The following is a 15,536-nucleotide window of genomic DNA, read 5'->3' on the forward strand; positions in this document are numbered from 1 at the left end:
GGCAGATGGACAGTTTTTGCCTGTGTTTTTAATGCTGAAGATACCAGGAGCCCACAAAAGTGCAGACGTCTGTCTCTCTCGCTACAATGCTGCTTTGCGCCCCTCTAAACGTTTCCAAATGTGTGACCGATTATGCATCCTAGTTGTGTTTTATGTGCGGCAACCAATACAGATGCACACACACACTTTTGTATGCACAGGAACAATTTAAACATGCACACAGCATACAGAGGCATATAAATACCCCGGAGACACAAATGAACTGAGACATATAACCGCACACATGAATACACATACACATGAACTTGTCTGTGACAAAGAGGAAAAACCACAATGAAGTGAAGCCAACTAATCGATAAACTGTCCTCCTCTGCATGTCTCTAATTTAAAGTTAATGGTGTTTTTTTAAGAGTTACATTCTGTCATTTAAATTGCTTCTTTCTTTTTTTTTTTCTTCTTTTTTTTTACTTTAGTTTAAAATGCACTGGATTTGTAAAAACATTTTTATATTTTATACATATTTTATAAGAAATTAATACATTTGTTCAGAAAGGATAGATTAAATTGATCAAAAGCAGTATATAACATTTATAATGTTATAAAATATTTATATTTCAAATAAATGCTATTATTTTGAAATTTTCAATTATGATGTGATCCTGAAAAAAATAATGTATCATGTTTTCCACAAAAATTATGGAGAAGCAGATCTGTTTTTCACATTTGATAATATAAAAAAAAAAAAAAATCAGCAGAAAATCAGCACTAAAATGATTTCTGAAGGATCATGTGACACTAAAGACTTGGAGTAATGATGCTGAAAATTCTGCATTACCATCACAGGAATAAATTACATTTTAAATTATATTCAAATAGAAAACAGTTATTTAAATTGTAATAAATATATCAGTTTTTATTGTGTTTTTATTAAATAAAAAAATTGTCACATGATAAGAAAAAAAACTCATTTATACTTCTGTTAAACTCCTTTAACTCCTGGGGCCGGTTGCATAAACTGTTTAGTCCATCTTAAAAAGTTATTCATGTATATATTTTTTTTTTCTTCAAGACTGATCATAACTCTTTAAATTCAGTTATAAAAGGTAGATTGGTCTAATTTGAATCCAAAAAGCTTACCCCATGACTTCTAGTTGGTCAAACTAGCTCTTAATCATTAGTTTTAACATAGTGACTATTTTTATGCACTTAGTTAAACAGGGATGTAGTTAAATGAAGTGGTTGTTGTCATGATTGTTCATTGCTGGAATTTCTGTTTTTTTTATTTTATTCTTCCATACTTCTATAAAAAGTAACCTCAACCTTTGTTTCTGTAGGTTCGACAGATTTGAGTCCTTTTCCTGGCCAGTTTGAGCGTCAGTTCCCTGCTTTCTCCTCACTCACCGAGAGCCGATTTTCCAGTCCCAGAATGCACTACCCAGCCACCTTCACGTACACGCCCACCCCCGTCACCACCGGCATGTCACTTGGCAGCGCTCACTACCACACCTACCTTCCCCCGCCGTACCCCGGCTCCACCCAGAGCCAAAGCGGACCCTTCCAGAGCAGCAGCACACCTTATCTCTACTACGGCGCCTCCTCGGGCTCCTACCAGTTCTCTATGGTTCCAGGAGGAGACCGATCGCCCACCCGGATGATGCCGCCTTGTACTAGCGCATCCACGGGAACCAGCCTGGTCAACCCCAACCTCCCGGTCCAGGCCGATGGAGGTGGGGGGGTGGAGGGAGATGGAAGTCATAGCAACTCCCCCACTCTTCTCAATCCTGCTGGTAGAATGGACGAAGGTGTGTGGCGGCCATATTGAACAGACAATTACATAAACGTGGAACCTTCAAACAAACAGCATGGTTTTAAAGCACAAACCTTACTAGGATGTTCATCCTGTCTCGCTGAGCTACTTTCCCTCGCTAACATGAGTATTTATGAGCCTGTTGAAAGGGAAGTATTTTTTACATTGGACTTTGTTGTTGTAATACATTATTCTGGACCTTTTGACCTCTGGGATTCATTGTCATAGGTGGGATTATTTGAAATTGAAGGAATAGAGATGGATCGAGTATTTCATTAGCATTATGTTATTATTTACTTGTCTTGGCATGTTTTTAATATATCATTTAAAGCACTGAAAAAACATCTGCATGACAGTTTGTGATCAAATATCTCTTTTTGTGCTTTTTTAACTTAAGCATTTAAGTTATACGTATTTGATAAAAGTAACTTATAAAGCCATAGATTAATTAATGTATTTGGAACTTGAGTCATAGAGGGAATATTTTTGTAAAGCATCTATGTTCAAGTTAATGCAACTAATTTAGGGTAATTTAAATTTCTGTGCCTTAATTGATCACACAGAGTTGTATGTTTAAGTCGAATGCATTTAAAACGAAATAGGGTCTCTGTGTCTAAGTACACTACATTTGTAAGCAGTTAATATTGCTTGATGCTAAGTGCTTTTTCACTGTTTTAAAGCTTTAAACCAAAGAAACGGCCACGGATGCCCAAAAGTGTTTGCCAATGTACTAGATCAAGCTTTCTTTGAGGAGCGTGCATGTGCTGGGATAATTTATTTAGCTTTTATGTTGCTTAATTAAATGTGGCTGGGAAAGGTTTCCAGTGGGGGACATTGAAGTTTCTGGATGTATCGTACACGGATATTCTTTTCCTGATAACTGGAGCAATTCATATCCTTAAAAAAGAGGGGTAATACACTCAGTTATGGCACTATATTACCCATTGCAACAATGCAGCTGGAGTAAATTCCTTTTTTTTTCTTCTTTTTTTTTTTTTTTTTTTTGAGTTGTATTTATAGTATTTAAACATTCAAAGTTTGGGGTCAGTAATATTTTTTAGGAAATTAATATTCTGCAAAGATGCATTAAATTGATCAAAAATGACAGTAGAGACATTTACATGGATACAAAAAAAAAATCTATTTTAAATAAATGCTGTCGTTTTTTTATTCTTCAAAGAATCCTTGAAAGAGAAATGTATCAATGTCCACAAAACATAGGAAAATGTTTTCAAAATGTCAACTGTTTTCAATTATTATAAATGTTAGAAACATTAATAGTAATAATAATACATGTTTTTGAGCAGAAAATCAACATATTAGAATGATTTCTGAAGGATCATGATGTGACACTGAAGACTGAAGTAATGATGCTGCAAATACAGCTTTGCATCACATAAATAAATAGCATTTTAAAATATATTCAGATAGAAAAAAAAATCAATTATAGTGATATTTCACAACATTACTATTTTACTCTATTTTGATCAAATAAATGCAGCATAAAAAAAAATCCAAAAACATTAAAAAAATCTTACTGAGTCCAAACTTTTGACCAGTTGTGTAGCTACATTTTTATTCCATTGATGTGGGGGTACATTGTGAGTTTATGCGAATGAAAATCTTCCAGTAACTGACAGATTGATTTACCCAATTACAATCATCTAACAGAGTTATATTTATTGAGTGCCTTACAGTTGGAACTATACAGACCTCACCAAACAACCGAAAGCTTTCCTTGAAGCAGTGCTTTTTATACGGCTTGTAAAGCCCATATTTAAGCAATTAAATTAAAATAAACCAAAGCTCTTAGCTTGAGTTGGATGTGTTTCTGACCTTCTTTACCTTAACATTGGTCCAGTATTGCATTTCTGGCAGGACTAGTCATGGTTCCTTTGGGCTGCTTCTAATCAGGGCCGTGGCTTGAATTAATCACAGGATCCAGGTCAGCATTCCCGGTTATCCCATCCTGACGGCAAAACGGCTTCAAATCAGGGCGTCTACCTATAGATTGAAATAGCTGTGAGTGTGTACGAAATGTTTACAACGTTCAGAGACCATGTTGTATATTACAGGAGGTAAATACACCACCCTAGTTTTGTTGAATTATTATCTCATTTCTTCTTTTGTAAATTAGTATTTATCTGAAAGGTTAACTTGTAGCAAATTTGTCTCTGGTTCTTGCATGCTTTATTTCCTTTGCACATCTGTGTTTAAATTATCTCGCTTTTCTTCCCTGTGAAGCCTGTTCTCTTTTATCCACGGATAGAAAAAGGGTTTAAGGGAAATTATCATGACAACAGTGAAAGAAATTGGCTTTTTTGATTGTTGTATGTTGTTACAATAGTTTTCTTTGTAAGAGAAATAAAAAGAATTTTTTGCAATGATCTCGTCTGTCTCGAAAATCGTATTCTATCATAGTTTCCTGGCATTACTTTGTTCCTCTTTAAATATATCATCTCCATCATTAAACTTTCTCCTCTGTCTCTTTTCCCCTGTTTGACGTTGATTAAAAGTCACATTGGGACTTTAGGGAAGACTAATGGCCAAAAGTCCATGCGCCGGGTTGTTCCATTTACATACAGTTTCATTGCCTTATCAATGAACCTTGGAGATACCTGGCCAGAGATGAAAGCTAGGAAGCAGCTCAAGGATTGTGCACTACTGGTAGAACGCACTGACTTGGACTGAAGTCTGGATCAACATTTGCTTTGGATGGTCCTGGAAGTGCACGGCTGGCCTCAGTGCTGCGTTTGTCTCTCTGGTACTGATGTCTGTTAAATTGGGACTGTTACACACTACTTGAAGACATAACAGGCATAATCAGAGTGTGATCCATCTCCATTTAAACCAGGGCCCTTTCTGGGATTTCAATGAATATGAACTGAGTGGGAAAAAGCAAGTTTTTTTTAGGTTCACACTTTAGATGTTCCGATCTGCATCCAGCAATTAATGAGCCAGCGACGACAAGGTTCTTAAAGGAAATAATTCACCCAAAACTGAAAATTTGCTTAAAATGTGTTCACCCTCATGCCATCCAAGATGTAGATGAGTTTGTTTCTTCATCATAATGGATTGGAAGAAATGTAGCATTACATCACTTGCTCACCAATGGATGATCTGCAGTGAATGGGTGCCGTCAGAATGAGAGTCTAAACAGCTGATAAAATCATCACTATAATCCACACCAGTCCATCAGTTATTGCATTGTGAAGCAAAAAGCTGCATGTTTGTAATAAATAAATACATTGATACATTATGTTAGTTAAGATGTTTTTCACTTAAAAACATTTCGGCAAAAATACGGGTCCTCTATCCATTTTTTCCCCCCAGTGAAAAAGTGTTCCTGTCTGAATCAGGAGAGAATTGATGGACTGTCATGCGGATTACTTGTGGAGTATTGTGACATTTTTATCAGCTGTTTGGACTCTCATTCTGACGGCACCCATTCACTGCAGAGGATCCATTGGTGAGCAAATGATGTGTTTTTCGATAAAGAAGCAAACTCATGTACATCTTGAATGGCCTCAGGGTTAGTAAATTCTTGGCACATTTTTATTTTGTGAGTGAAGTATTCCTTTAATCTGGATGCGTAACAAAGACATTTGTTTCAGAATGTTTCTTTGTTTTAAATACATCAAAAATCTGTTCTGTGTATGTCCAAGTTTAAATTAGATTTTAAATCCAAGGTTTTCAGTGTGCTCTCAGACTTTTTTAGACCCCACTGTGTATTATTAAATACAGTGGAGTGAAATCTGAAGTAATGTTGAGTGTTTGAGGGAGTGCTGTACCTGATACTGTATTGTTCTTGGTCAAGAAAAACTCCCCCCAGATTTTCCCTTTAACATCAATCTTTCAATTACTGTCTTACCAAGTGAAAAACAAAGGACAGAGACAGTCCACCCACAAAAACAGTCAGCACCTCTTTGTCAAACAACCCAAGACAAACTTAACTCTGCAGACAGTCTGTGTTACCCTTACCAAAAAGTAGTATACCTCAAGTTTATTTTTATTAAGTATACTTAAGTGAAGTTCAAGTATATTTTTAAGTATACTTTATGTAGCAAGTATACAAATATCAGTGTTCAAGTAGTATACTTCAATACTCCTTTGGACTAAATTGGCCCACTTTCTAGTATATAAAAAGTATACTTTTAAGTACACTTTAAATATAACCTGTAGCAAGCTTTGAGTACAAAACTAGTTTACCTCTATGTTTGTAGTTTGTACTGCAGTTATACTAAAAGTGAACTTATAGGTATACTGATAAATAACAAATAAAATACTATGTACACTTTGAAGTATAGTCTAAGTAAAACTACTAGTTTAGTAGTTTTATACTGCAAGTATACTCATAAGTTTTCTTTTTAAAGTGAACTTTACATCATACTTTAAGTATACTACTATGTCCCTATTTAGGTTTTAATTTGTATATATTTTGTTATATGAATATCTGAACATACAAAACATCCAAAGAAAGAACAGGGTATCTGCTTGTAAATAAAAACATTTTATGTTAGTGTCATGCATTCTTTTTTTAAACACTTTAATGCGGGTAAGTTTCATTAAAAATAAAGAAATAACATATTGAACAAAAAGCTGAAAAAAGACTATGAATTGGATTTAGAATGATAATCAAAATGTAGATGGAGTCGATCAACACCCCAAAGCTTGACTGTAATTATTACCTCTTCATTGGTCGACATTGTATTCCATAATGTTACAGTTTTGATGCTGTTTTATGTCAGATGATCATGTTACATGTGTTAGTATTGGTTGTTTCTTTTTCTTCTTCACTTGTGGTTTTTTGGAAATTCTGTGCAGAAGATGTGTACTAGTGCCCTCTACCGTATAACAATGAAAACACGGATTCTCTAGGAGCACAAGTATAGCTCAAATATATTTCGACTTTTTGTGAGTATAAGTCAAGTATATTTTCTGAGGAGTACATAAAGCCCATTTTTAAGAAGTACATAAAAAGTAAAACTAAAGCATACTTTTCTATTCTTTCCTATTCCTATTTTTTTTAGTTTAAATGAATTATACTAATAGCACACTTGAATAAGCTTTTTTTTCGTAAGGGTAGGGCACCAAAGACGAGCCATACTACCAATGTGGCCACCAGTACTGCAAAAAAATAAATGAATCCATGCAAAATGTTAACATGTTTAAAACAAATACATACCTGTTTTTGTTTTTTTCCTACATGCCATTAACAATAGTATTAATAGTTTAAGAACAAAAATAGCTCAATTTAGTGAGGTTTTGCTCTTTAAAAACAAAATAAAAAAATCTAATGAAGATATTAATTCAAATGAACAGTCCCGCCCCAAAATTAAAATATGATTATCATTTCACTCAACATAGTTTTAAAAAAGATTAAAAAAAAAAAAGACCCAACAATACAATTACTTTAATTTCAAGTGATAGTGTCAATATTACTAAGTTCATCAACTATGAAACAAATTCTACCCATCTATAAAGCAACTGGTAAACAAAGTCATCTCAGTATTATTTTTTAATTGGATTTAACACCATGAGGAGTTCCAGATGCAGTCACATTAGCTCAGCTGCGCCATCTAGTGCTTTAATATCATTAAAAAAAAAAAAAAAAAAAAAAAAAGAAAGTTTCAATTTTGGTCTTTTGGAGAGATTGACCCATTACTCAACATGAGTTGTCTGAGCGGTTCTTACAAAAATACCTATTCATATAATCATATAAACAGAGTATAAAAAATTGTGTAAGAAGTTCTCTGAAATGTTTAAAAATTCAAATAAATATGCACTACAATTTGCATAAATTTCCAGAATAGAAATCTAAACATTGGATAAGCCCCAAATTCTTTGACATATTAGAATTGAAGGTTTGGAGATTTTTAGATATATTTTTCATCACTCAATATATATCAGAAAATGTCAACAGCCAGAAAAAGAAGAAGAAGAAGAAGAAGAAACAATTTCATCATAAATTATATATAAACAAACTCCTTTGTAAAAAAAACCTTAAGAATATAGATAGGAATATAACTGAAAAGTTTAGTAAGTGCTATATGGAAGATGCAATTTCTGGCTCAGTACATGAGAAAAAAACTAATTTTGATATATTTGATATACGTGATATATTTGAAATACAGATGCAAGATAAAGTGCAATAAAATATACACATTTGCAAGTCTATTTTGGATGTTTTCTTTCCACTAGTCTGAAACATACATTATGAAATGCTAAAAAGAGGCCAAAATTGAGCAGTGTATGAATTTTTTTTTTTGCAATACTGTAAGTTAAGAAACTTCAGAGCAGTTTTGGTCAAATTACATTCAAATCCACCAGATGGTAATCAAGGTTGTTGGTGTGACTGAACTGCTCTGATATCAGTACCATGGACCAGCTACCCAGATGAACAATAGATCTCATTGTTAAATCTATAGGTTTGTGCCAGGAGACTCGAGTTATCTTCCATCTAACCTGTCAAAGGCCGCTCAATACAAGTGAGCGTCTCAGTGAAGATCGACTTGCACATGATGGACAGAGTTCAGCAGCATGCCAAATATTCATGCAAAACAGCCTTTTTCCATTAGGATTGAGCCAAACACTAAAATGTGAAATATTTTGGAAAAAAACTCCACCTTGAGCCTCAGCCAGTCGCAGAGGAGCAAAGACATGTTTCTCGTCGAAGAAACGGCCCTATAAACCTTTTGAGGTGACTGAGTGTTAATTGAGAAACTAATGAAACTGGTAATGCAAACCGGTCAAATCATGTTTCCAGAGAGCCCCCCACGATGAGTGACATATAGTCCCCCGGTGACATTATACCTATTATATCTGATACTGTAGTTTGGAAAACGAGGCGCAATCCTGCCCAATGTTGCAAGCCAAACCATTTTATCGATGCCCAGGTTATGGTACTCATTTAGCCTGTCCTCTCCAAATATCCCAATGCATGTTATTATATTAATGACCAGATTTTATGGTTTATGACTGGAAAGTCAAACTTTCTCGATTTCCTGTGTGGAGCTTGCGATGATGATTATATGGCTGAATGATGATAAAAACGAATTTTCTTGACAGCCGAGGACTTTGCGAGAGCTTCTGTGGGTAAAGCCGGGCTCAGGAACAGCAGATTGTGCTCTTATGTGGAGAGATATATTGTATGATGGAGCACCGAGAAGGAAACTCAGCTGTCCCGGTTTCGTACGCAGGCACCAAGTCATGTCCTAAATGAATTAGGGTCCTCTCAGGCGCAACCTGCTGTCTCCGCGATGCAGCCACATCCTGCCACTACAGGAAAAGCAAAACATTTCATACTTGAATGAAAAAAAAAACTGAAATGACAATCTGTTTTCTAGTCCATTTTCTGAGGCTGTTAATCACCCTTTTTCTGCTCACCATATGATTCCATGTTAAAAAGCTAATGAAGAAAATCTCTTCTACAGCTCTGGCTTTGATCAATCACTTTTTGAGGAAAATAATAATAACAGCGGGCTCCATTATTCAAAATGAAATAAGCTAAGTAATAAATGTCCCACACAAAAAACAAATCTGTGCATTTCTCGCACCGACATAAGGTCATTCATTAAATAAAGGTGCTTCTTTCCAGTTTATAATATTAAGTAAGATAAGATAAAGTAAATAAAGTAAGATTCTGTAGAATTTTTTAAAGTTTTTTAAAGCTTTTAAAGTAAAGTAAAGGTTTTTTTTTCAACTGCTTACACACAAAATCTTTACCAACAATTTCTGCTACGTGACACTCAAACAGCAGAACCACACACCAAATCTTCAAAGCAATATGCTAATTCTTGGCCTTTTACTCAGTTTTTGCAAAACACATTTAACATTCAGCAGACGCTTTTTATTATCCAAAGCAACTTACAGTGCATTCGGGCTATACATTTTTTACCAGTACAGTATGTGTGTTCCTTGGGAATTGAACCCATGACCTTTTGCAATGCAAATGCAAATGCTCTACCACTGAGCCACAGGAAAACACAACACATGCTCTCTATATGTTAACCCAAATCTAACAGAATTAATATTATGGCAAAGGTGCTTGCAAATGTTTGCTTTTGAGAGATTATTTTTGTAATTTTTGAATGCAGGGCTTCATTTTGCAAGAGATGTGAGGCATTTTGCATTTTATCTGTGCAATTCTTGGATTTGTGTGTACATTTCTGAAAACTGTAAGCAGTTGGAAAGAAATCATACAATATGAAAAATGTTTAGGTACAGTAAAAAAAGGAAAGGTAACTGATATTATTTTAAATCAAAAATGTTATTTAGTCTCACTGAATCAAACTAAATACAGCCATTTATGCAAAACAAAACAAATTTTTATGGGTTAAATCTGGAAAAATCAACTCTTTATGATTGCAGGTTACCATTTTTACAGTTTTGTTTATAAAATGCATTGTAGGATATAATATGGCTTTAGAAATGTAGCAATTATAACAGTTGTATTATTTAATTTGACATCAAAATTTAAAATATCAATATTTATAAAAATGTCAAATATTTTAAAAGTTGAATAATAAAGCTTCAAATGTGCGCTGAACACATCTCTTTGTGTATCTATGTATGTATGTATGTGTGTATATATACGTGTAATGTGTATTGTGTATGTGTGTGTGTGGTGTGTGTGTGTGTTGTGTGTGTGTGCGTGGTGCGTGTGCGTGTGTGTGGGGGGGGGGGCAAAAACGTAGCTATTCATTTGATTGTTTTTACATAGCCTATACTTTTACTTTAACACAAATAATACAAATGAAATACATAAAAATGTAACATATAATCGTTTTTGTTTTTACAAAAAAAAAAAAAAAAAAGACATGGTAGAAGTGGGGATTAGCCATTCAGGTGAATATAAGAAATACAAATGTCACCCAATTTGTAGAATAACCCCAAAAGTATCCGATTTCTCTGTGTTTGTGGATCTGGAGCAGATCCGTATGACAGGCTCGTACTAAAACCCTACCTGCTCCGCTTTGATGTCCAGTTCGTCCTGCCAGACTGGAGCTCTGCAGAGCCAGAAATCCCTCTGGTTAGGTCTCAGCTTTCTACCGAAGCCACAGGCGTGGTGCTGTGCCCCTGTCAGATCAACAATCTCCATCAAAATCCCACACTGCATGTCAGTCACATGGCAACTTCATATTACGATTGTGATTGGAAAAACCTGATATTTTGTTTCTCCAAGAAAAACCTGGATTTATGTTTCTTCCACTTTGTCCTAATAAAAATGATATAATGCATTTGTGTCAGAGTTTCTGGAGACCAGTTCATTCTACTAGACCACAAATCAACAGTAAAACTTTTCATGTGATCCTAAAAACTAAATATTACTGAAATCCCGGGAGAGGAACTGCAAAACATACAACCAAAATGAGGCTTAAATAGGGTGACTCGCCAGAGTCTTAGAAGTTCAGCAATAATATATGGTTTTGTATACTCAATAAATCTGACGATATCCATTTTTTTTTACTGTCGCAAGCTTTAGAAACTGACTGTTGTTATATATGGTCATAGTCACTCAGACCCTAACAGACATTCATTCAAACATTGATTTATTCTCAACTGTCACTTGTTGTGGTAATTTAATACTTTTGTTCATCTGGTTCACAGTCCAAACTTTGTTTGGACACAGTTGTGTACAATTTAAGATGGCTGTGCCACAGAACACATTGGTCAAAATGTGATTCAGAATTGACGAGTAGCTGTAATACCTACATCTGCTGGATATGTTCTGCAAGTGCAATGCCTTTGAGAAAAGATTAAAAACATGGTTATGAGAGTTTTAATCACTAAAAATGGTCAGGTTTTTTTTTTAATTTACCTTTTTAAACTAAGTGTCAGCTATAATACCAAGAGAAGAAGCTACATGCTTTTAGAAAAAAACTTGTAAATTAATACTTTTAAGAAATTGTAGCTGTTAAGATTATTAAGATAGAAGGTTGAACAGCAGGAAAGGTGTATTTAATAAAAAGTTTTGTGTTAAATATAGCCCTAAAAAGTGGTGATGTGTTTTAATTGGGTCATATGATGTTGCTAAAAAGAACATTAATTTCTGTGTATTTGGTGTTAATGCAATGTCCAACTGTTTATGCAGTTTAGTTTAGTTTAAAAAACACAATATAATTTTCCACAATAATGTACATTATTGTTTTTCTCCTCTATTCCCCGCCTTTCTGAAAACGTGTAAAAAAGCGAGGTGTATAGCTGATTGGCCAGCTATCAGGTGTGTGTGATTGGGCCGAAATGGCCTCAAGAAGCGTGTTGACCGGAAATGTTACACCCCGTAACCCTACTATGATGCGTGCGTCCCGGCTCAACAAGACAAAAACAATAAAACACTATTTTAAAACGATGCATTGTTGCAATCCCAGTGGGGACATAACATTACTGATTATAAATGGACTTATTACTGTCTTTTTACGTGTTGCATGTTTTGGGGGGGTATCGTGCTCTGCTTAAATAACAAACCACATGTCTGCATTTGTGATTGGAGGCAATGACAAACAACAAGGCGACATCCTCTACACTGCTCAAAACTTTGTGTTTAAAATCATCAGTGGCAAATAATAATTAATATATGAAAAGTACTTACAGACTGTGAGTCAGAAGTGCCAGACGTGTCCTTGCAGTTGAAACTGCCCAACTTTATAGAAAACAGACACCAGTCATTGTAGGCTACTCTTCCAGGAAACACCTCTTCGTCCGCTCCGGATAAAATGCACTGCACACATCTGATATTTGGGTTGTTGTGAACTGTTCCGGAACAGTGTTGTAAATACAATTTAACCACTGATTTGTATTTGTGTCTTCTCTTTGGAAGGCCAAACAATGTTTCATTTCACAATTGAAACACAAAACGTTCTCCACGAACATGATGACAGCTGCAAAACAGCGAAATAAAAGTTACGCCTTCTTTCTTTGCGGAACATCTGGGGGTGCGTTATGCAAATCTCCCCACATCGGTGACGTAGATCATGTGGGAGCGTGTTAGAGAACAAGCCGTTTCCTAGGTAGGAGTGATTGACTCTTAACTTTTATAAAGAATATCTCTTGGATTTGAGACTTAGTCTTCACACTGCAACTTTACAGATCTTCACTTTATCACACCAGAGCTTGATAACACTTCCAAAGAGAGAAAGGAAAAATTGCGAAATATCGCATCATATGACCCCTTTAATTACATTTTATTACAATGATACTTTGGCATTTAGTTAAAATAAAAATGTGTAAATAAAATATTTGTATGTTGGGTTTTAGCTAACTTGCAAAACTGACGTCAGTGTTCTCAAAGAATCTCATAGGATGTGCCACTCAAGGATCATGTGATTATGACGTTCACAAGGGATCCTCCAAACTCTACCCTGGTGGGCCAATGCACTGCAGTGTTTAGCTCCAACACCCTGATCAAACTCACCCTACCCATGATTTTCTAATGTCTATCCTGAAGACACTAGATTAGCATGCTCAGCTAAGTGTTTGAGTAGGGTTCCCAGCTAAAGCTCTGCAGGAAAGTCTCGATCTCTGTGGGCCAGATTTGAGGATCCCTGAAGTACAGCCCTTCACTTCTCAGTGCATCAGTCGCAGTGATTTTGCCAAAGTAAGACATTGCTCCTGGATCACAATATCCTTTTTGTTGGATCCTGGATCAATCATGTTTGTCACAAAAATATAGACCTTATACCCAGAAAAAAACTCCCTACCCCTAAACCTAACCCTATCCATAATTTTAAATTCAGAGGGAATGATAGGTGAATAACCAAGGGTGTAGTAGAGACATCTGAATCGTGATTTGTAAGTCCTAAAACTGACATTTTTGTTTTTCTTTTTTATACAACGTATGCCTCAATTCTGATTGGGGTTGACTGGAATGTTGTTCCAGATCGGGGACAAGGACTGTTGACCTACAGGAACAGTTTCGGTAGGCCTAACTTGCGTGTGAAATCATGTTCCACCGCCTTCAGTGACCATCGGCTACATCACATGGTAAAATCGCTAATGGCTGTAGTAGAAGGACGTTGTTGCAAAGCGTTTATGCTTGCTTACAACACTTTGTAGCATACCCTCATCATCTGTAGAAAGTGCTTGTTTGAAACTTTGAAATTCGTCCTTGGTCGTTTAGTATCAACATTTACAAAGCAGCATTTTCTTCAAAATTTGAAAACAAACCGCATGGAATGATAGCGGCATTTTTAAAATTGAAAACAAAAACACTTGAGTAGGCCTATTTGAGAGTGAAATTGTCCATCATACGTGACATGACCGTATGACAACGCCATAAATTTGATCTGTTCGTCAACACACAAACAATTCTGATTAGCTATTCAGAAAAACCAGAAAATATTATAGTACTATAGGCTGTGTGTGAACCACTTGCTTTTTGACATTTTTTTGAGATCAACTATTTTACACTTGCGTGTCTGTGCACACATTAGTATGAACGTTGTTTCCAAATAAATGAAAAAAGGTAATTGCTACTTATTATCTCACAATTCTGACTCTTTTCCCCTTACAATTCCACGAGAAATTTGCAAAACAAACCGTGGTGAAATAAGTCAAAATTGGTGAAATGTGTAAGATATAAACTGTACAGTCTTCTGAGGGGGAAAACAAGCTTCCATACATCAGTCTTGATTTCAGCGAATTTTCATTTAGCGATGTATGATGCACAGATCACACAAGTCACTTTCACACCAAGCAGTTTTTTTTTCGGTCGCGTTTTGAGGGCACTTCGAATTTTTTGCATGACCAACTGGACATTGAAGTCGAAACTCTGCATGGAGAACTCCAGAACTTTTTAAACTTCACGCATGAAATTCCCTACAACATGCAGTATGAAGATGGCTGGATTTCGTCCAACAAAACTTCTCAGCAGCAGAGGCACTTTCAACCTTCGCGATCCGCCTGATTCCCATTTATTGTGTTGTGGGGGAAAAAAAGAAACTGCCTTAGACATTCCTCACAAGATTTCTTTTTGTGTTTCATGGTAAAAAAAAAAAATACTTTGTTTTTGAATGACAACATTTTTATTTTTAGATTAATTATATTTTTTTCCAAAAAAAAATAATACATATAATTTGATTCACAAATTTGAGCATCGCCTAGATGTGTCTGCTCCTTGTTAGGGGTCTTCCTCAATTGAGGACTTTGACTCACTTGAGTCTGCTACAAACCAGATTAGAGTTACAGCTCTGGGACCAGAGTGTGAGACATGTTTGATTCATTAATGCCGCATGGTATATTATCAGACGAACGCTGTCCAATGTGACGCAGAGATTCCAAGGCTAGTGAATGTTTTAAGAACTCAAATTACGAACCCAGCGAGGCCGGCACAAGATCTATAGCATAATTTTTCTTCTTACTTGTGTGGAAAAATATAGCAGGCTCCATTTTATTTTTCTGCACTGTTTCATTTCTGGATGGCTCCTGCGCATCGGGTAAAGATCAGTCCATTCCCTATTGTAAATCGGACGGGCACAGGTCTTCTGAGACTTTTGAGGCTCCTTTTTTACTCAGTGAAAAAAATAGAAATTAGAGACAGGCTTTTGGATGGCTTTTTTGGCCCATAATTGATAGAGAGTGGAAGCAAAGGGAGAGCTTTGATCCATGGTGGCTGAAAGCTCATGTTTAAATCTGTTAGCAGACATCACTCATCCTTGCCACTGGATGAAACAACCAGATCAAAGTCTGTATTCTTTGCATTTAATGGACAGTGAAACACCCAGGTTTAGAT

At 35.6% G+C, this 15,536-nt stretch overlaps 1 protein-coding gene across 1 annotated transcript in view; it reads left to right on the top strand.

Annotated features, from left to right (window-relative positions):
* Positions 1-2,697, top strand: part of LOC109113629 (runt-related transcription factor 2-like) — a 44,595-nt gene extending 41,898 nt beyond the window's left edge. Inside the window, exon 8 of the mRNA XM_042746841.1 lies at positions 1,335-2,697. Coding sequence (XP_042602775.1) covers positions 1,335-1,822 — 488 coding nt within the window. The 3' untranslated portion in view covers positions 1,823-2,697. The remainder of the gene's footprint in view (positions 1-1,334) is intronic.
* The last annotated feature ends 12,839 nt before the right edge of the window (positions 2,698-15,536 follow it).

This window comes from Cyprinus carpio, chromosome B20 (genome assembly GCF_018340385.1).
Source record: "Cyprinus carpio isolate SPL01 chromosome B20, ASM1834038v1, whole genome shotgun sequence".
NCBI lineage: Eukaryota > Metazoa > Chordata > Actinopteri > Cypriniformes > Cyprinidae > Cyprinus > Cyprinus carpio.